The sequence below is a fragment of the Lucilia cuprina genome, chromosome 5, assembly GCF_022045245.1.
Source record: "Lucilia cuprina isolate Lc7/37 chromosome 5, ASM2204524v1, whole genome shotgun sequence".
NCBI lineage: Eukaryota > Metazoa > Arthropoda > Insecta > Diptera > Calliphoridae > Lucilia > Lucilia cuprina.
Genome location: NC_060953.1, coordinates 68,801,122 through 68,824,657, shown reverse-complemented (window position 1 = coordinate 68,824,657; position 23,536 = coordinate 68,801,122). Strand labels below are relative to the sequence as shown.

General features: G+C 25.7%; 1 protein-coding gene across 3 annotated transcripts; it reads right to left on the bottom strand.

The window, feature by feature from the left end:
* Positions 1-1,974: 1,974 nt before the first annotated feature.
* Positions 1,975-23,051, bottom strand: LOC111677401 (calcium-binding mitochondrial carrier protein SCaMC-2). 3 transcript variants are annotated; one of them, XM_023438514.2, is made up of 8 exons: positions 22,649-23,051; positions 19,224-20,451; positions 18,514-18,640; positions 18,369-18,456; positions 18,198-18,309; positions 3,189-3,347; positions 2,544-3,111; positions 1,975-2,470 (listed from the first exon to the last, which is right to left on the bottom strand). In XM_023438514.2, the coding sequence occupies exons 2-8, from the start codon at positions 19,899-19,901 to the stop codon at positions 2,235-2,237; spliced, it is 1,968 nt and encodes a 655-aa protein (XP_023294282.2). In that variant the 5' UTR covers positions 19,902-20,451; positions 22,649-23,051; the 3' UTR covers positions 1,975-2,234. The 3 variants fall into 3 exon arrangements, with proteins under 3 accessions (XP_023294282.2, XP_023294291.1, XP_023294300.1); XM_023438523.2 differs by lacking the exons at positions 18,198-18,309; positions 18,369-18,456; positions 18,514-18,640; positions 19,224-20,451; positions 22,649-23,051 and adding an exon at positions 8,129-8,362; XM_023438532.2 differs by lacking the exons at positions 18,198-18,309; positions 18,369-18,456; positions 18,514-18,640; positions 19,224-20,451; positions 22,649-23,051 and adding an exon at positions 3,462-3,609.
* Positions 23,052-23,536: the final 485 nt, after the last annotated feature.

The window sequence follows — 23,536 nt, the reverse complement described above, 5'->3', positions numbered from 1 at the left end:
AAATGTTGTATATTCTAAAAATAAATTTTGTGTATTGAATTTATATATAACATATTGCGTTCACTGTGAATGCCAGAATTTATTCAAATTCTAGCGGAGAAAACGTTATTTTTGAAAAACAAAAAATTTAATTATGTAAAAAATGTATCAGTAAAAAAATGTTGTTATGCTATTATAGGGTTTTAAACTATTTTTCATTTTCAAACTTCCAATTTACAAGACCCAATCGGATAATAAAAAAACTGATAGAAAAGGTTAGGAACATCCAAATTTTGAATTTTGAGAATATATCCTGATATAAAATGATATTATTGAACGAAAAACTCTTCCGATCGATTTTGGCAATACGAGGAATCATACAATTTCCATCCATTTCATTTTTCTTGTTTTAATTGAATGATTAATTAATAGTAAACATATATATGTCGTATTAAGAATATGAATATTAGCTACGTATTTAAAACCTTTCCAGCTGTGACATATCTCGAAAACCCATTGACCATGAATTATAAAAAAAAACTAAAAGATTTTAAGTTTTATTGAATTTAAAGAGAAAATTTATTTTCATTTTTTTTGTATTTTTTGTTTATATATAGTTTTGGATTTTAAATACATATTTTACGGATTAAATAAAGGCATTTTATTATAAATATTTTTCTGTTCATATTTTTGTAACTTTTTAAGTATTTATCAACAACAAAAAAGACACTGAAAGAAAAACATACAATTTTTTTAAGAGTAATTTTCTTTTACGAATTAAATGCTTTTATAAAAAGTAAAATATTTAGTTAAAAATTTTGCATTGTGATTTTTCACAATTTTAAGAGAAAAAAATATTTTTTTTTGTAATTTTATTATAATTTTGTTTTTTGTTATAAAAAATATTTGAAATTTTTCATATAAATATGTAATATATATTTTCGTAAGTATTAAGTATTCGCAACTGCATTTATGTAGATGACAATTTAAAATACTCATTTAATTTTAATTAATTTTTTATACATAATGTTTATTTACGTAATTAATAATGACGAGGCTAATAAAATAGTTGTATACATACACTAACTTTTTATTTGAAAATAATAATATCGTTGAGAATTTCTTGTTGTTTTTAATGTTAAGTTAACTTTAAGTTTGTGTGTTATAATTATTTTTTTGCATTTTTGTATTTTTTTTTATCAAAAATAATTTAAAAAAACTAAATTAACAAAGCTACAAAACCCTTTTTTTCAGCCTCATAAATATAGTAGTTTTTAGTATTGTTTCATTTTTTGTTTTTAAGAAAAAGACTAATTTTTCCAAGTTAAAAAAGATAAATAAAAAAAATTAACTTTTTTGTTTTTAATTTAAAAAAATTTGCTATTTATATTTATTTGTTGTTTTGTTTTTTCTTTCACATTAAGATAAATTAACTTTACAAGTATTTGGAATCTATACAAAAATTAAAGGATTACTTTATTTATAAATATAAAAACAAAGATTTGTAATTCAATTATCTTAAAAGAGGTCAAAGTTTAAAGCAGTTATTTATTTATTATAAATAAATTAAAAATAACTAATTTAATTTAAATACCATCAAAAAATCCTATAACTTTTATCTTTAGCATTTCAATAAATATATTTTTAGGTATGTATAGGTTGGTTTTTTTAAGGTTATTAATGTTCAATCTTTTATTTGTTGGTTTGTTTACTATTATTTTAAGTTAAACATGTAATATTAGCAATAGTATCACTTAGGAAAGTTTATTTTTCTGTTTTTTTTATTTTATTTTTGTTTAATAATTTCATTTAGCTTTTTCTTGGCATTAAATTAACTTTCTTTTTATCATTCTTCTCTTGCATTCTTTCAATTACTTGTTTTCTTTCTTTTGTATTCATAATAAAAAAAGCTTTTCTAACAAATACAATACAAATAAAAATATAGTATTAGAATTAGAATAAGAATAATTTAAACTAAATTAAGGCTATTTTTTAAATGTTAAGATTACAGTAAACGTAATATAATTTATATATGTAGTAAGGTTAGAGTTGTTGGGGATGGTGTTGGTGTGAAAGGTGACGGTCGAAGAGAGTTTAAAATATATGTTAGATCGATAATTGTTTGGGAAGAAGATGACGAAGAAAAGAGAGCAAGCACAGCTGCTGATTTATTTAGTTGGTTTGTTTGTTGTTTGTTCGGATGTAAATTTAATGTAGCAAGTCATATAAATAATGATTGTTTTATTGCAAACACATCATGTCATATTAACACCCAAACATCTGCTAGAGTATTCATAGACCACATAACTTATGGAAACGGCTGGTAGAACCTTTATGAAATTGGGTGTTATGCCACGATAAAGACCACAAATGCCCTCTGTCCTTAAAATTTTACGAAATACGCCAAACATGTTGTCATCATTGCCAGCACCAGCTTGTTTCAAGGGTATGCCGCCCATAGGTGATCCACTTTGTTTCGATTTAAGCACGACTATAGAAATGGAAATAAAATTCAAAGGTTAAATCTAATTCGAGATATTCAAATAAAAAATATTTCAATTTACCTTGAGCTTGTAGTCGTGTCCTCACTAGTGCCAAAGGATATGAACACACTTGACCCAACGTTGAGGATGCACTGCCACACGCTAGTAATACTAGAAAACTGGGTTGTTCTGTATTGTGACTACTTAAATAATTCTTCTTTAGAGTTTCGTAGACGGCCAAGTCAATGCCAGCGTATGGTATAATGCCCAACATATTTGGAATGTAACCGCGATAGAAACTGCGTAAACCCTCATGGATGTAAATCTTTTTCGCCGCATCCAAAATACCACTGTATTGGCCAGTTTTGCGCAATGCTAAACGTGTCTTTAATACTTCCATGGGGTAGATAGCGGTCTGGGAAATGCCACCGGCTGCAGCACCGGCCATAAAACGTTCACCAATTGTCATTTGACGTTTATCGTCGCCACGTATCAGTCGTTTAATTTTCTCATAGGCAGCAAATTTTATAGCCGATTCGGGGGCAATTTTTATAACATTAATACCATTACCACGCCACATACTACGTAAACCGCCCTCCTTAAGCATATACCTTAAACTATCTGAGATTCCTGTCTTGTGTGTTTGGACCTGGAAGCATAGAGGTGGAGAGAAAATTACATTAATCAATATAATTTAAGAATAAATATTAATAGCAAGATATTTACCTGCAAAAACACTTTTATTCTATCTAAGGGAGCTGTGCATGTACGTGATACAGCACCAGCAACACCACCAGCTGCCAAATGGCGCCACCACATGCCACTTTGTAATTCTGTTGCTGTAAAGTCATCAGGTACGTTCATATCCTCACCAATATCGAGGTACTAAAATTATACAGATAATTACAAATTATTAATTAGTTTAATTAAAAGTTATTAAATTTATTTCGTTTAACATAAAACTAATAATATTTATGATTTTTTTTACAGCATACATACAGGCTCATCCTCATCATGTAATATTTGTATAAGCATTTTGAATTGATTTTTATAATTCCAAATGTTTTTGTTTCGTTTTTATTACTTTTCTCCGACTTTCCAATTTATATTATTACTATTATTTTTATTATTGTTGCAAAATTACTATGTAGTTATTGCAATTCATTACATTTAACAAACTCAACTAATAAAAAAAAAACAAAATTAAAAAATCACGTAATAGACATTATAGTCGTTGATGATACACTGATTTAATCATTTATTATTATTATTATTTTATATAAACGAATCGAGCATCTACTAGATACTATAATAATAAACACAGCGCTCTTAAAATTTATGCCTTCGAATGCAAGTGAATTAAAAACAAAAACTAACAATCAAAAGGGGAAATAAATAAAAAAAACAGTTTTCTTTTTGTGAATTAAACAAAATAAAAAAGCTGACAGAATTATTTGCATAATAATACACCTTAAATTTAAGAGTAAACAAATGCAATGTTGTAGAGATTTCTAGTGAGAAAAGAGCACTTTTTCTACAATTCTAATGGTAAAATGAAATGTTTAAATATAGTATATTTACACGAGTTTTTTTAAGCAGACTATGTAACTGCATTTGTGTATATGTATGTATGTATGTGTGTATATTAATGTTAAATGACTGTAATTGAAAATTGCACCAACGTAAAATAGAAAATAAATTAAAGAGAGAAAATTGCATGGGAGAAAAAAATCAAAAAATGTTTGCATGTTAAACAAAGAGTTTGTAAAAAGTTATACATTTTTCAAAATCAAATTTATTGATTGTAGCTAGATCTTTAAAAAGACAACATTTTTAGATTCTGGTACATTCTCTATTCTTTTCAAAACCTTTGAATCTTTCAGTTAACAACTAAAAATATGAACTTTATAATGATTTTGATCAATTAATGTATTTCTTCAGTTCTTATTACAAACATCTGTCTTAAACCTGCTGTTAAAAATGAAAACTCTTATGCTATCTAAAACCTATTGCTGTCTTTAACAACTAAAAGATTGTCTTGTTAATATTTATCTTAACAACACTGTTATGTTAAAATAAAACAAAATCTAAAAATAAATATATTATACAAAACAAAAACAAACAATTTGCAGGTAGGAAGAAAATTAAAAGCTGGCAATATACGAAAAAAAAACGCAAAATATTTTTAAAAAGACAAACGCAAAGAAAATTATTTAATTTTTGATGTACATAATTACAAAACATACAAATAACATGCAGACAATTTTATATACATACATGTACATATGTATGGATGTACTGATGAAGTACATAAGCATTTCAATTTGCAGTGTCAATGTCATTTACGGCCAATATATAAGAATTAAATAAGAATAATTTAAATTATTTTAAATAAAAACAAAAGAAACGAATGAAAAAAAAAACACATTCGTTTAAATTTTCCGCATTTGTTAGCATCTATCACTAAATATTGTAAAGAAATAGAGAGGGTGAGAGAAAATTTTACTAAGAAAATACTACGTAATTAAATTATATGTATGTATTTGCCACATACATACATATGTATATGTATTTTAATATAAAAAAAATAAAATTGGCAAATGAATGATGGCAAAAGAAAAAACATACCTTTGGCTAATATACCAAACTACCGAATTTAAAAAAATATATATAACAGGAAATTGATAATATTGTAGATAAAAACCCAAGTTTTAAAATTGAATTATAATTCAAAATCCCCAGAATACTTATAAACCTTCAACAAAAATATTTTATTATAAAAATAAAAATTTTATAAATTTCTGTTGAAATTTTTAAAAACATGTTTAAATTCTCAAACAGAAATTACGCTCCAAACATACAAATTTTTGGAAAAATAAATAAATGAATGATTGTAAGTAAACCTTGTAAATATTGTTTAAGTTGTTTTAAAGTTCGAAAACCTGTAGCCCCAGACATCATTTTTAAAATGTCACCATGATATACGAACACACACATAAATATTGTATATGTATATGTTTAAATTAAAATAGAGAGAGCGGCGAGAGGAAAAGGAAAATAGTGTGTGTGTGTGCTTTTTTATTATCTTTATAGAACCATGAACATTTTATTTATATATTTTTTTCCTCATCATTTCTATAAAGCGTAAATTTATACAAGTTGAAACTAGAATTGCTGATGCAATAATTTTAAGTAGTTGCTAAGAAAGATTTGTTTACTTATTTGTTAATGGGAAATGTCAATATATTTGAAAATTTACCAAAAAGTTATTAATTATTAATGTTTTTTTTTTTAAAACAATTTAATTTTTATAAAATATTTTAATAATATTTTAATATAAACAAATCCAGATAATTTTAAACAAATTATTTTGTAAAAATTTAGTTTATTATGTTTTCTATTTGCTTAATATTCGTTTACAAATAAAAAATTAAATCACGAGATTTTTTTTTAACTCATTTAATTAACACTTTAATATCAAAACGGCAAATTCAAAAAACTAAACAATTTCTTTATTATAAACAATAAACAAATCTAAAATCTAAAGTATTTTTCCAAAAAAACATATTTTGCTAAAATATAATTTTATTAAATAAAAATTAATGATAATTGAAAAAGTCATCAAGCGAAATATAATTAATGTAGTAAGGAAAATTCCTATATAGCTGTTAAAATTTGTTTAAATTATTAAAAAACAAACATTTAACAAAAAATATGTATAAATTTGTTTACACAACAATTTTTTTTCAATTTAAAATGAAAAGAGTGAACATTTTATGAATGAATTTATTCATAAAGAGAAATCCGCTTATTGAGTTGTAAAAACTATCTGAGAAAAGCTTTAAAAAACCGGTTAAATAACAAATACTTTTGGCCAAAAGCAAGATATGCCAAGTAAAGGCCGTTTTAGTTAATGGCCCCAATTTTATTTATGTAACATGTACATATTTATCAATAAAATAAATGCAACAAAAAACAAAAAAATCAGTAACCTATTCACTGACAACAAAAAGTGTGAAAAATATTTATGGGAATTTATTTAAATAAACAACTTGATTTGACTGACGTAGGTAGTTTTTTGTTAATTTAATTGTTGTTTACTGTCTACGAGTCACAAGAGAAGATAATTTTTAATAAAAAAATAAAATAACATAATAAAAAATATTTGTATTTGTATACATTTCATTGACGTAATATAAGTTGTGCCCCCACCAAAATACGAAATACACATTTGCAACGTAAAAGTGAAAAATAATTCAATTTAAACAATTGTTTCCACATCATTATTTTTTTGTTTAGAATTACGGTGTATAGAGGCAGACAGACAAGCCCCCTCTTATTCATTCATTCGTTTTAATATGGAAGTACTTAAATAAATGAATATTAATACATTTTTGAATTTTGTGCATGAATCATATTTTTAAAAATAAATCTAAAACTTGAAAAAACGTTAACAACTTTGATGGCATTTAAAAAAAAAAACAAACTAAACGACCAACCTCAATAAATAAAACGTGTATAAATGCGAATTTTAAAATAGTTTCTACTTCTTTGAGCATGTTTAGATCTGTTGACAAACACACTTGGCAACAAGCGTACTAACAAAGTTTTATTAAAATTAGCTTTAGCAAATGTTAAATTCCTAATGAAAACTTTTTGAAATATGTTGGCGAAAACATATAAATTTAAATGGTTGAAACGCATATAAAAAGTATGCCGACAAAAAAGCAAAAAAAAAAAAAAAAATAAAGTGAAACCTTTATAATATGAACGTTTAAGTAGCTGTTTAGCTTTGTTTTAAAATTTTCGATAAGATTTTTTTTCGAATTTTACAAGTTGAAATAATATACATTTTACACCAACAATATGATCGAAAAATGTTTAAATTTTTTTGGTTTTCCCCCAAAAATTAAAAACTTCTTTTAACTATTTTTTGCTAAAACCCAATAAAAATATTTTATAACCATTATATTGTACAATTAAACTGTAACAGTTAATTATACAAAAACCTCATAACCAAGTTACTGATAAAACTCAATATGTACACTTGTTGCTTTAAGTTCAACAAGTATGTTGTTTATAATTCCAATCACATTTATAGGGGAATCACTGTCAATTTAAAGAAAAATATTTACGCTGTTGCTAAGCAAAGTTTAGAGTTATTTTTTATTTGTGTGAACTCATATACTAACACATAAAATGAAGGCGTTTTTTGAGATACAAATGCGTATGAAATACAAATGAAAGAATAAAAAATTAAAGAGCACTAACAATAGCAGCAGATTCATTGATCTTTCATCAACCAGAGCACTAAAAGGAAATGTCTAGAACTTAAGAGAACTAAGAATTATAAATTGCAAAAATTGATAACATAATATTTGAAACTGGAAATAAAACCTCTAATATTCTAAGAAATCCCAATTACCAGTAATAAAATCTGAATCATTTACATTTAACGCTAAACTGTTTTAAAATTAAGTTTGAATTATTCATATTAAGGTTTATATTTTATATACAAAAGGGGAAATACCAAACGAAAACAAGTTTTATTTTATTATTTTTTTTTTTAAAGAGAGCCTTGAGTATGCTTATTGCTATTTTTTTTTTTAAATAAACTTAATTAAAAATTTACTAAACAATTAATTGTAATTAGCATTTTTACATACCATACTCATCATATCACGGAATATGATGGTAAAATCTTCCAATACATCGCCACTCACAGCCATTTGATGAATATTATAATATTCATGTGACATATTGTTGTGTAGACTATTACTTCGCAACATTATGTCATAAATGTGTATTAAAATTTGTATTTGTTAAAAATTATAACAAAAATGTTTGAGTATTTTTCTTTGTTTGTCTTTGTTTAAATTATTTTGTATTTTATTTTATTTAAATTAGTTTTAAAGTCACTATAGACTAGTTAGTTGTAGCAATTATTTTGTAAATTTCAAAAAAATTACAATAATTATTTTAAAATCACAGTTCGTTTTATTAAAAAAAGTCTTTTTGTTTTAATGTTTAAATTTATATTTAAACTGTATATTTGGTTTTTTTCTATTAAACTTTCACTTGTTTTCTTTTTAAAATAAACAAATATTTTTTTGAGTTGAAAAACAAATGCAGTTTTTCCACTTTAATTATATGTATTTCATTAAACAAGACACTTTTGATTTGTGCTATTTATATTAATTAAATCACTTTTATATTTTTGTATGACGATTTATTAATTAATGCAAAAATAACTACATTTCATTGTAGTTTTGAGTGAGAAATAAAGAATTTTCTTTTGGAAATAAAAATTCAAACAAGTTAAACTGAATCTTTTTTCACAAAAGTTTTCCCAAAAAAACAAGAGTATTTTTTGCTTTGACTTCCGCTTTTTTTAAGCCGAGAAGACACGTCCAATACACAAGCCAGTTGCTGTGAGACTGATTTCTAGTGACTCTGTTTTGTATTGTAATATTTAAAAATTATTGTGTTTTTCGAATAGTAGGTAAGATTGTTGTTGCTTTTTGGCACAAAGTACAATTACCTACTAGCAACTGGTGGCCAACATTGAAATGAAAATCAACCATACACTCTCACTCGCTCAAACAAATACATACACATTTATTCTTAGACGTTGGTTCTCTTCGTTTGTTAGTCGTTTGTGATAACAATATCTTCGTATTTTTTCGCTAATGTGAATATTGTTTTTATTCGATTAAGCTTTTTTTTTAATAATTTTGTTTAAATGTTCAAAGTTCTTTGAAATTATTTTCTTATCAATTTTATTGAATTTGAAATATTGAAGATTAAAATTCTATATACATTCATATATTCCTTTACAATGTATACATATTTTTAAAAAAAAAGATACACCTTATGATACTGTAATGGTCGAAATGTGATATGGTCGAAAACCATAAAATTTCTGGCAATTCCCAAAGCCTAATCTAAAAATTAGCAAGGAATAGTTTAAATAATTCGATATAATATTACGAAATTATTTTGAAAAAAATAAAGCTTCCCAGCAAAATTTTAGAACTTTTTCTAAAAACTACTAGTTCTAGAACGATTGAAAACAGAACCACTTCAGATTCTTAAACAACAGTCTTGGAACTAGTAGTGTCGCCATTACTTCTGGAACCCCTACATTAGAATATTGTTGTGGTTCTTAAATACTTCTAAATAGTTTTCAAGGAACTAGTTCTTCGAAACTAGTTATACATTGCTACTACATTAGTTCAATGGAACGCATACTAGTTCCGAAACAACTTCTTGGAATCAATTGGAAAAATTGAGGTTGTTAAATTCAAACAAAAATCACTGATTAAAGAACTAGTGTCGATTCCATAACGCTTCCTCAGAACCAGTTCCGAAGTTGACAATTTCGAACAAAAATAATTGGTCTCAACGCCAAACTAGAATGAGTTTCAGGCTAAAATCATGTGTTATAGAACTAGTTATAAAACTAATACAATTTTTCCTGGGTTCTAATATTTTTTTATTATTTTTGTAATTATGTTTAAATAAATTTTTAAAAATTATGACATAAAATATAGTTTTTGTTATATTTTATTCCAGCATCTTTTTTTTCAATTTCGAATTAATTATTTTAAGAATATTAAAATGTTGATGGACTTAAAGTAATTTAAGATTTTAATAAAATCAAAATCTTCGACTTGTCTCAAAACAAGCAGAATTTAAAACAGATCTATTTAATTAAGAGGCTTATCATAATATTCCGCTACTAACCAAAAATGTACAAAAATTTCCATATACACATTTATTTCTTATTATCATCTGCTGACTAGACTTATCGCTTAGGAGGGTTGTCTTGCATCAGCAGGTAAATTAAATTTAAATACAACTTTAAATCTGCGGATTAGAAACAAAGGATGCTTATTGATTGCAGGCATAACAGCTGTCATTATTTTCTAACAAAAATATTGACCTTTAAAATTTACAGATTATAAACAAGGGATCTTAACGACAATTTCTTTTATATATTCAATTTAATTTCTATTCTTTTAGATTTACCTAAATATGTAAAATATAAATTAGCTTTTTAAATCCGCATTCATATCCCTAGCCTATTCAATAGATGGATCAAATTTAAAAATTAGAATGATTAAAAATAGACAAAAAAACAATCGTAATATTTACTAAATAAAAAGTGAACTTTAATCAGCAACTAAACTATTTTCTAATTAAAGTGTATTTTTGTGTAAAGTGTAACAAAAAATAAAAAACAAATATATATAAACAAATAAATAAAATTAACACATCTTGAAACAAAATAAACAATCTAGAAATAAACTTTTTCTAAATATTATAAATATTTTTTATAAAATAAAAAAACTATTCATATTTTTCTACTACGCAATAACAAAAAAAAACTCGTGTATTTTTTTTTTTTTTTTGCAAAACTTATCGTAATGAGATTTATGGACTATACACTGCCTCATTTAGAAAACTCATTATTGATAATATGAATGAATGTCTGGTTTAAAGTTATTGCTAATTGTTGTCAAAGAATTAATGCGAAAGCTTTTTTAACTATTTCACTAGATTAGATTTTTTTAGACAAAGAACTTTAAAATGAAATAAAATATATATATTTCCGAAAAAATGGCGTATTTGTGGCAAATGATGTTATATTTATATATTTACTTTAAATTTCGGGTCTACAAATGATTTGTCCAGCTGTTTTCCATTAAATACATATGTACTACTATGTACATACTATAGGTTTTTATTTTACTTTATTTTGACTTATTTACTTTACAACGTGTTATAACCGTCAAATATTTTTTCTAAAAAATAATTACTAAAATCTTATATCCTTCATTATGTTTCTAAAACTGTTTATAATAAATAAGCGGGTGGGTATTTTTCTATTTTTAATAAGGGATGTTTTTATTTTTATGCCTATGTTTATAAGGACATGTTTGAAAACACGTAAACAAAGATTTGACTATTAAAGGAAATTATAGAATTAAATAAATTTAAGATACTCTTAGAGCGGGTTTTCGAGTTTGTCAATCAAATGCCAATTTATATTTAAGAATAGTTAATCTAAAAATAAATTAATTCGGAATCCCCTTTTGAAGGCTTTGAAGTTTTTGAGTACAAGATTAAACTTCGCAGTGTTGCCATACAAAACAACAGAAAATGTCACTGTTTGTTATCAATACAATGCATGTTTTATAAAAAAAGAAGAAGACAATTATAAATGTAATATGAAAATTAATGAAAAAATAAATGTAAAATAGAATATATATTATGAAGTCCCCATAATTTATACTAATCGATAAATCAAACATTTTAATGTTTATTTTCAAAAATTTTGTTATTTTTTGGGCATCAGCTGTTTACACTTTTGCATTTTTTGCTCAAGTTTAAACCACCTCCATTGGGCGCTTAAACTGGCGAATAAAATTAACTGATTGAATATTCAAAATCAACTTTCGAGAATTTATTTAAATTTAATTCCTTATCCTTTACCTAAATATTGGCCCTTAATTATAAAACTTATTTTTTATTAAAGCGAGCAATGCAAAAATCCAATATAATTCTTTAAAAAACAAAGAAAGACATTTTTTTTTATTTCAATTTATTAAAAAAGAAATTTGATTAAAATAAAATTGCCAAATAAAAAAACATCAATATTGCAAGTGTATAGGTGGCTTTATTATCAAAGCCACATATACATTGCATTGCGACTGACTAACTTAGCAACCAATTAATTAAAAAATATTGTTTGATTAAAATTTAAAAATAGAAAATACAAAAATATATTTTGATACATATTTATTTCGCTTTAGAAACAATTTCTGCCCCCTTTTTGTATTTTCTACTTAACAAAATAACTAGACGTACGAGTTCTAAGAAGATTTCGACACGCCCATATATTTTACCATTAAAATCAAATGTTAACAACAATATCATTGAGAATAAAACTTTGACTAGATGACAATATATTTTTACTGTATATCCGCCAAATAAATTTCGCTTAATTTCTAGATTAATGGCTTTAAGTTAAAATAAATTGTTCATTTAAATCAGTTGTTCCCAAAGTACAAATGCAAAAATACTGACCCACAATTATATTTCGTTTACATTTATTTGCACATTTAGCTTTAATGACGTTAAATTATTTATTTAAATAATTTACAGTTAAGAGTTCGAATCACATGTTTTAATTTGTTTTTTATTCAATCGTAAAATTTTGCACGAAAATTTTTTGGCACTTTTTTTCAACAAATAAATAAATAATACAAGACTTGTGACTAATTAAGATCTTAAGGTGTGTGTTGTATGTATATACAAACACTAAATTTTGCTGACAGTCCCACTCATTTGATCCCAAAAGAATTTTTATTAAAAATTGTTGTGGGAATAGAAAAAAAATTTTGGCTGCCATTTAGATTATACCTATTTTAAAGTGCTACATTAAAGATAAAATTATTGAGAGCATTCAAGCTAAAAAGCAGTATTTACAAATTTGACCTTGACAAGTTTGGCATAATGTTTACAAAAAAAACATTAGAAACTTAAATAAGTCGTCTACCTAACCACTAAAGCAAATTACCATTTATTTTTAACTATAAAAGCTTCTCAGCAAAAAGTTTTATAACCAGATAAAGGGTTTAAAAGCTAAAATTTATGTACTTTACACAATAGCCTTTTAAGTCATTAGGCGAGTTCTTACAACAATCTCTTACAAGTAATTAGAAAATAACTTATCTGGTATGTTAATAGGTAATTAAGTTATACTTAAATGTTATTGTCTTTGCTTTGCTGGGTTAAATCTTAAAATTATTTCGAACATAGAAAAACAAATGTTATTCCCTGTTAAATTTAAAACAAATTTCATAATCAATCGGTTGTTTTGTTTTCTCTTTATTTTTTATTTAATTAGACTAGTCGGTTGATGTAATGATTGTTAGTATTTGTATATGTGTGTACGTATGTAAATATTGCATATTATCAATTGTTAAATAGAAATCGCAACACACGCCATTTAAAAATCAATAGATTGGCACTAAAATATAGGTGCTAATTTATAGTTCCCATTTTACAATATTATTTAATTCTATTCTAAAGTTTACTATCAGTATTCTTATATATTTGATTTGATGAACATTGTGAAGTAATAAATACGGTGTTAGACTTTTTCATTCCAAATCGCATAAACATAAATTAAGAATATTTTAAATTAATAAAGAAAAAGAAAAACGAGTAATACAAATTAGCATTTTTAATGTAGTCTTTTACGTATATTAGTAATTAAGTTTTGATTTTATTAGTTGCCAAAACACGTAATGGGTATATTGACGTAAGAAATCATGTTTTTGTTGCTAAGACAATGTAAAAAAATCAAACTGAAATCAAATTTGTGTTGTATGAAATACTACCAGTAATTAAAAAATTATGTATATTAGATGGATGGATAAAAATCAAAGTTAGTAAGTAGAACTTATTTTTTAATTATTTAATGTTTTTAACTATTGGCAAACTTCCTCAAGTCTCAAATAAATTAAGACTGTAAAACTTTCACATAAAAAAATCAAAACTTCTAGTGCTTTATTGTAATTGGAGAGTACTTGTAAGAACTTTTGCAGGAACCAATTCCATAGCACTAGTTTTACATTGATTAATACTAGCAAATTTCTTCAAAATTTCAAACAAATATAGCTTAAATGAACTAGTTCCAGAACTGTTTTAAAGTTCGAAAGGTGATAAATTCCTATCGACTCGACATAATTCTAAAAAGGGCGCAACTCTTTTCGAAATACTCTATGAATGAGAGTACGAAGTAGCCACTTCATGCTATACAAAATACAGCAACAAGTATGTATTTACGCCAAGAGAAATGTAGACGACCTTAAGACATTAATAGAAACAAAGTATAAATTAGTTTGACTATAGATCAGTAGTAGTATATTTTACTTTTTTCTTATGAAAAAACAACACTACGTAAAAACCTCAAGTTAACAACAGTATAATTTTTATTCACAAACAAACAGTCACTCATAATGACTACACGCGCCTTTTAAAATAAAATTACCTCTACTAAGAAAACTTAAACACACACCATCATTATAAAAACAATTTACTCACACGTTTACATATTGATAAAAGGGGGCTCGTTTTATATTTTAAGTTGTGTGATTGGTCAAATACGATGTGAATTGAACTTAGAAAAAGCTTTTTTTTATTTTTTATGTACTTTTTTTTTAATACACAAAGTAAAATAAATATTGCACTAAAATAAAAATTATGTATACACGTGTGTATGTATAATGAAAAACAATTTCAGTTTGTTTGTCTTTTTAGTCTGGGTCTCTTTATAAAAAAAGTATTTAATTAAACTGTTTACTTGTCACGATAAACAGCAAAACTCAATTAAATAAATATGAAATTTTATAGGTAAATATAAAACACATTTTGTAAGTACAGACACCGAACAATATTTAAAAATAGTTTTATCATAATTTAAGCAAACAAAAAAGTGACAGAACGTGAGTAAATATGCAGGAAACAAGATAAAAAAAGGCCTAACAATAATGGTTACTGTGACCAATAATGATCTAAATTTTAAACTTAAATTTCTTAAGCTGAAATTGTGCTTTTTAGACAATATTCACAAACATATGTTGTTTTGAAAGCTACAACAGATAATTTCTAGTTTAATCTGCCTAATTTAATATTTATAACAGTATTTATTTCAAATAATTGCAATCTTTTTTAGAATATTCCCTCCATAAGCAGCTAGAAGGTGATAACAACACATTTTTTGTTTTATAAATATGTATTAGCACACACACCCCATAGAATTTCTTTATCAAGGTCATTGGGAGTGTATATTTTTGACATTTTGTCGTCATTTATTTTAATACAAATAATAATGGAATATTTTTTATTTTAATATATTTTTATTGTTTTTTTATTTTATTCTGTAATAATAAATCAAAAGCACATGATCAACAATATGATGAAATGAAATAAAATGAGAACAATATGTGTATTAGGAAAAAGTAAACAAAATACCACCTACACACAAACAAGTGTCAATATTTATAACTGCAGAAGAGAAACTAAGTATTTCATGGCTAAATGATTAGTTCTAAAGTTCAAGAAAATAGATAAACATACAATTTCACATGACAAAATAATGAATGAATTTGTTTTTTCATTCACCAGCTAATATTTTCTAACTGCAGGTTAATATTTAAGTTATATTATTAAAAAGTTCAAGAGAAAGTGTTGATATTTTATTTACAAAGTTATTTCTATTAATTTCTTTTTTTAAAATAATCGTTTTATGAACAATATCTAAATTTTGTTTTATCTATTTCCTTTTTTAGTCAAGAGATAATAAAAACGTTCAAACTTCAACATACGTTTAACGTCTTTGGTATGTTATACTTTAACCTCTTATTCATAGACAAGATTTTATTATGAAAATTTCTTTAATAAACCATTCTAGAATAATTGAAAAACTACAAATCATTTAAAACCACTCGGTAAACATTTTTTTCAAAAATCACAATTTATCTTTTAGTAAAAGTAAAATTATGTATTCGTTAATTGAAATTTCAGAAAAAAGAATTTGATCCAAAATATTTTTGAGATTCTAATTCCTATTTTGAAATCCGTTTTTCAATATTTTATAGAGTTCATGAAATAAATAATCAAGATTTTTGCGACATTTTTGTGAACCGATCGTTAAAAATATATACCAAAATAAAAAATATATCAAATATGTTTTGAAGACTAATTTTGGCTTATGGCAAAACAACGTTAAATAGTATAGGCCGACCATATAGTACCCTATACCTTTATACCAATAAATTGTGATTAAGTTTTCGTAATAAAGCATATAAGTTGAATTGTACCTTGCCTCAGATATAATTAAGCCATTTAAGTTTAATAAAACTGTGGATATTTAAGTTAAATTTTAAAGGGGTCTTTTTATAGAGCTAGGGTCAAATGAGGCCCTATAATTAAAAAGTTCATGAGGGTCATAAAGGCCAGTATAGGACTTGGTTTTGCAGTTTTTTATCGAGATACGTGTATATTCAACATAATTATGAACTTTAAAGTCCTATTCGGCGGTCAGTTGTATGGGGCTTAGGTTAAATAATGAACTGATGTTGACCATTTTCAACAGGCTTTGTCTACGGTACCATAGAAGATCATCATTCAAATTTCATTGAATTATCTCCAAAATTGCGACCTGTAGTTTGATTACAAGGTTTACAAGCCCTAGGGCTAGGTAAAATAATGGACCGATCTTAACCATTTTCAATAGATTTCATCCCTGAGTCAATAGAAGATTATGTACCAAATTTCATTGAAATATCTTTAAAATTGTGACCTGTAGTTCGATTACAAGGTTTACATGGACGGACGGAGGGATGGACTCAGAAAATGATTCTAAGCCGATTTGGTGTACTTAAAGGTGGGTAATATTATTGTGCGTTACAAACATCAGCACAAACCTAATAAACCCTCCCCACTAAAGTGGCGTAGGGTATAATTAATTAAACATTTTGGTGTACAAAGTACAAATTTTATAATACCAATACACATAAAACTTTATAGAAATTTTTGTTTATAAAAAAATGTTTTTTAAGAATCTCAACCAGTATAATCCAGTTATGATCGCCATTCATTTTATATATTTAAAACTCCTTTAACTATATTCTCGTGTGTAACTGTAATTGAGCTATTTGAAATCGTGGATCGAGATTGTCGTATATTTGAGAATATTTGTGAAAAATTTAGTAATCTCGTTAAGGCCCATCCTATTTTTTAACTGGCAGACGGGCAGACATGATTGTATTAGTACCTATATACACACCTAGCAAGTTAAAAATTCGAATTTTAGCCAAAACTTCACACTAAACGTAAATTAATAATTTCTATTCTTTGAAACATTTTTTAGTACATAATTAGTTTTTTTATAAAATTGTGAATCCTAAAAATATACTACACATTTTAAAAACATTTAAAATAATTGTTTGAAAAAAATTAATTTTACCATTTCTTGAACTCCAACTATTGTATCTAGTAAAACCATTGTAATATTATATTCAATATTTTGTTTTTACAAACTGCGTTTAATATTAACAAGAACTAAACTATGTGATATTCATCAACAGACTGAAGTCAAAAATTCAAATGATAAACATGAAAAATATTAGTGTGATTCCTAAATCATTAATAGACACCATCGCAAACAACAAATATATATATATACAAAAAACAGAATGTCAATAAACTTTATAAACCATAAAAATGCATTAAAATAAAACAAGACAAAGTTCATAAACTAAATATGGTCCCATGATATACAACAGTCTATACAATACATATAAAAATGTACCACAAAAAAAAAAAACGAATATGTGTTGAAATGAAAATATTTGAATTAATAAAGCTGTCATTCAACATTATACACAAAATTTAATATTAAATTAGTTATATTTGATTAAATTGTTTAATGAATACCTTTAAAAAACTTTCCTGACTTAATCATGAGTAGTTTTTAGCAAAATACTGTATTCATTTTTTTATACGAAAAGAATATTTAAAGAAAATATTGATATTTACAAATAAAAAAAAAAACTTCCAAGTAAATACACTCTAAGCTCATAAAGAACTAATAACATTGATGGAAATAAGTCATTATATAAGGCATATACATATAAATAAACAAAAAGATGTACTTACAGTAGAATGCCGCCAAAACTTAATTAAGTCGTGTATATCCGATGAAGGTGCCAATAACAGAAAATCACGCCATTCATTAAAACTAATATTTAAACTGCCATCTTGATCCATTCTGAATGAAGATAAAGAATATTAATAATATTTAAAGTTATTAATTTTAGTGATATAAACCTTGATAATAATATCTTAGCTTCTTCCATGTCAACTTCAATACCTAATTCCTTAAATGCCGTTATCAACTCTTCCAAATCGACTTTGCCTAAAATTTAAACATTTTTAAAAAGCTAATTATTTCCTTAATAATAATTATAAATACCATCTCGATTTTTGTCCAAATGAGAAAATTGCAAACGTAAGTTTTTCTCATGTTCTCGCACATAATGAACAAATTCAGCGAGTCCCACATCTCCACTTTGTGTTTGATCAGAGTGTTCCAAAAATTTCTGTAAAAAAAAAACAAATATATTGCGAGTTAGAATTATCAAACATTTAAAAGCAAAATTTATATGTATCTGAATCTGAATCAGGCCATTAGGTGTCGCCAATCTTATAAAAAAAAATTAAATTTTGACAAGTATTTTTTACGAAAAATTTTCAAATTTTGTAAACTGCATATAAAAATATTTTTTATTTATTCTATTATTTTGTTGAAATGAATCCAAATTTTCATGTAACGACACATTTACACAATGTCCTTTGTTATTTACAGTTGTGCTACTTGGCAAATAAAATGTATACAACAAAAAAAAGACGGAACGTTTAAAATGACGTGTAATGGTGATTAAGTCATTTGTACGTCTGGTAATGTCTGTAAAATTTTTCAAAAACCACAGCAAATAGAAATATTTGTTACACAAATCTTAGACGACAGACAAACGGACGGACGGACGGAGACTTGACAAAATAATTTTGATATTTATTTAACAGGTGTGGGTTGCAGAATTCTTCGTCTATTTCATTTCTGTCTTTCTTAAAACGTGTACATTGTTATGCACATTTTAAAATTATTTAATATTTAGTACTTACCTCAGCATAAACGCTCGACAGACCAAATTCCCGCAAGGCTTCTGAGAGATCGTGTATATCGATGCGACCATTACCGTCCCGATCAAGTTGATTGAAGAGATTTTCCAAGCGTTCCTCATCCTCATGTGGCAACTCGGATGGCAACTGGGCATGAGTGGCGGTTGCAGTGTTGACGTTAGTATTGGCACCGCCGCTAAGAAACTGTTGTAATGTAGAGGTGTTATGAGCATTAAGATGAGAAGTTGCACCACTCTGCTGCAACTGCTGATTTACAGATGAATGATTAAGAGACGAATTATGATGCGTATGATGATGTTGTTGATTGTAATGCTGGTGATCAGCTGTGTGTAGTACACTTTGTATGGGTATCAATTTGTGATGAGTTTGTGAACCAGCTGTAGCGGCTTGTGCTGAAGCATTTTTAGCAAAATTTGTTGTAGACGACAAAGGCTTTACAGGTGTTGTTGCGGATGATGGTGAAGATGAGTTTGATGTTGATGATGTTGTAGATGAGTCGGAAGTGGTGGACGACGTAGAACCTACACTATTATGAATGCTGCTTCTTGCTGCTGTAGTTAATGGTGTTGTCGTGGAATTCGTGGACGAATCCTTCAACTGTTCAATTTCATTAACATTTGCACTCTTGTTATTGTTGCTGTGCTCTTGCGTATTGACCATTCTAAAAATTATTTTTTTTTTTATTTATTTACTTCTACTAATTATGCTTCTTTTCAATGTATCTTCTTAATGTTTGTATGAAAGTACTTGTCAGAAATAAATTAAGGTAAAATAATAAAAATTACTTTATATGTTTGTGTATGTAGTAATTCTTTGGTGTCTGTCTGTATTTTGTTATCTTGCCGTATTTTGTGCTATTTTATTAATTTATTAAATACTCTTTTTTAATTTAACGCTCCCACTCTCTATGTATGCCTCTAGTTGGTATCTTTCTCTCCTCGGTTTTTTATATTGCTTTCTCAAATTCAACTAAAAACTTATGGACTCATTTTATTTGCAATCTAGTTCCATTTAATATTTATTTTTCAAACAATTGAGAATTTAACTAAATTATTACTCCGCGCCTTTTTCCGTTTCTTTTCTATTTTTTAATTGGATTCTTGAGTAGTTTTTCTCCCTTTTCTTTAATAAACTACCAACTTGTTGTTTATATTAAATACTTTTTGAAGACCCGTTGTTATATGTATAAAAGTGTTTAAAGATGCAAAATCTAAAAAAAATATATAAAAGTTTTATATTATTTAATTTAGAATTTTTGTTTAAAATAATACAAACAATATGTATTTTTACATATTGTTTATTATTCACTTAAATAAAAATCAAAGAAAATATATCTATTGTTAAAACATTTAAAAAGAATTTGTTAAACTTTTGCTCTTTATTATTCGCAGTTAAAATATACTGACTGAAAACTAAGCTATTTTTGGGGAATAAAATACATACACACAACTTTATAGTCCATAATGAATATCTACATATCTATGAGACGTTTTCGTCATCATTTGAAAATAAATACAGCATTATTTGGACGACAAAAAATGCAAAAAGAAAATAACAAAATAAAAAGAAAAACAGATGAATAATAATTTACTCGAAATCTCATAATAATTTTGGCAATTTAGAGATTCTCCTAAAGAAAAAATATGTTAAATCAAAAGCAAAGAAGCAAAGTCCAAAAGATATTATAAAAGAACGCATAAAATTAAACAAAACAAGTAACAAGTGCTATATTCGGCTATACCGAATCTTATTACTCTTCAAATAAAATAAAAAAATATATTTTTTTAAATTTCTTTTTTACTTTTCAAAGAATTCTATGTGAGATATGAGTAAGATCATCAGCATTCGAAATACTTTTATTTATGGTCCATTTTCGCCGATTTTAAATAGCAAATCCTCAAAATGTGTTTTAATTAACATGGACGAAGCAAATTACCCCAAGAAAATTAGGCAAAAAATGACTGAAATTGGAGGTCAAATGTTAAAAGGTTTGTTTTTTAAGAATATATTGCTTAATATGTGTTTCGTTAAAAAACATTTTTGCGTATCATTAGTTGTTTTCGAGCAATAGTATAGTACATAATTTTTTCATTACACTTATATTTTCATGTTTTAAAATTGTTTATAAAAATTTAATATATAACCCATAGTGTAAGTCTAACCTTATAGTGTCACAGATCATATTTATTATTAGAATTAAATTGTGGTCACAAAAGAGTAAGAACACTATTAAACAGTAAAAACAATGATTTCAATGAAATTTATTGAAAATATTTTTCTGATTTGTAGAATATGCACTGTGACCCCATCGGATAGACAGACATTGCACTATAGGTAGAAAATGCGACATAATCAGTATCGGATTTAAAAATATTAAGATTTGGAAATACCTATCTCCAGTAAAATTTGTTCAATGTAAATTAGGGCTTTTTGGATGTCATATGACGAAATATTATTTTCATATCTCTTTACAAAAGACACCTAGTTCTGAAATGCCTTAAAGAACACTTTAAACTAACCGATCTCGCTTTTTTGTTGATATTTCTGGACAAAACAATATTGTTAACATAATAATTGCCTAATGAAAAATGTATTGCTTCAAATCATAAGTTGCACATATTAAATAAATGTGCAAAATCTATAAGTAGAACAATAGGTAGAACAATGACATCACAAATCTTTGACCGAACAAAATAGACAATAATTAGTGACGAAATCAAAATGTAAACAAATAAAAGTAAAAATGTTTAATAATTGATTTTCCACATGAAGGCTGCACACGCGCTTCCGCAAAACCTTGAAAACAACAAAAACAAATGCAAACTAGAGTGTATAGGAGAAAATGGGCGAAGTTTTCTGAAATTTTAAGCAAAAACACAACAAATACTGTCCGGTTGGTTAGAAGTACATAGAGTAAAGAAGTGACACAGAAAACAACCAAAACCAGCTGATGACTATATTAAAACAAATGGAAAAGTCTTAAAATCAAAAAGAAAAAATATATAATACATATACGTACTATATTATAAACATATGAATGTATGTATGTACGTGATATATTGTGGCAATGTCAGGGGAATTGAATTATAGGTCAACCAACGTAACAACCAACTAACAAAATTAAATTTATCCATATAACTACATACCTATGCAGGCATGTATTATTTTGATAAATATACTACTATAAAAATGTTGAACCTCTTTACTTCCTCCGTGATAACAAGACTCGTCACCGCAGTTATCATAAGTGGAGAATTTTCTTTCAAATTAACATGATATTTGATACTACCACCTCATCATTATCAGAATCCTCACCTCACTCGTCATTCTTTTATCACAATCAATTATAGAAACTCTGTATCCATCCACATATAATAGACGAACGAATTTTCTGTAAATTTCTTTACCTTTTCTTTTTTATTTTTTAATTCAATGTATTAAACACTCCCAAGAATCTTTTTTACGCTTTCCAAAGTCTGTGTGTATTATAATGCATTTAACTCTATTAATACTTTTTTTTTAAATTGAAAATACACAATTTCTTGCTGATATTCCGATTTTTTTTTTCTTTTTGCCAATTTGGCAAATTTATTTGTTTGGCCTTGCTATTCTCACAGAAAAAATTAAAAAATATATTTTTTGTTCTTTAATTTTTATCACTATTCGTATTTTTTCTATCGTAAAATGTGTTCTTGTTAAAAGTTTTTTTTTACTTTTATAAATGAAGTAAAAATTTCTTTTAAACACAATTTTTATATACTTTCTTTTTCAGTCCGATTTTTGCACAAAAAGATGAAAGAAAAATATATGTCTTCTCTCGAATATTTTTCAGCTTTCTACTGGACAGTGATGTCAATTCAGAGATTTTAATTTAAAAAAAAGCGATTTTTATATTAGTATATCGATACCAAAGTCAAATGTACTAAATTTGAAGATGATATTGAAATGAGAAAGTTAATAGGGTATTATAGTAAGTTCAAAATAACATTATTACCACAGCTGATCATTGATGATAACTTTTTATACATAGATTTATTAAATGTACATAAATCGTTAGTTATCGTCAGTTATAAATTCAATGTATCTTGAATGTTTATATAATGGTATTAAACTTTCCATACACAACTAATAAAATAAAATTAGTCCCAACATTAAAACTCTAACATATCAACATATATTTTAATTACTTATATAATTATTTTATATAAAAATCGATTTTCGACCATAGTCAAACAGCATTTTTCGGCGACTTTTAGCATTTAAGATATTGATTAAAACAAATTAACAACACCGTT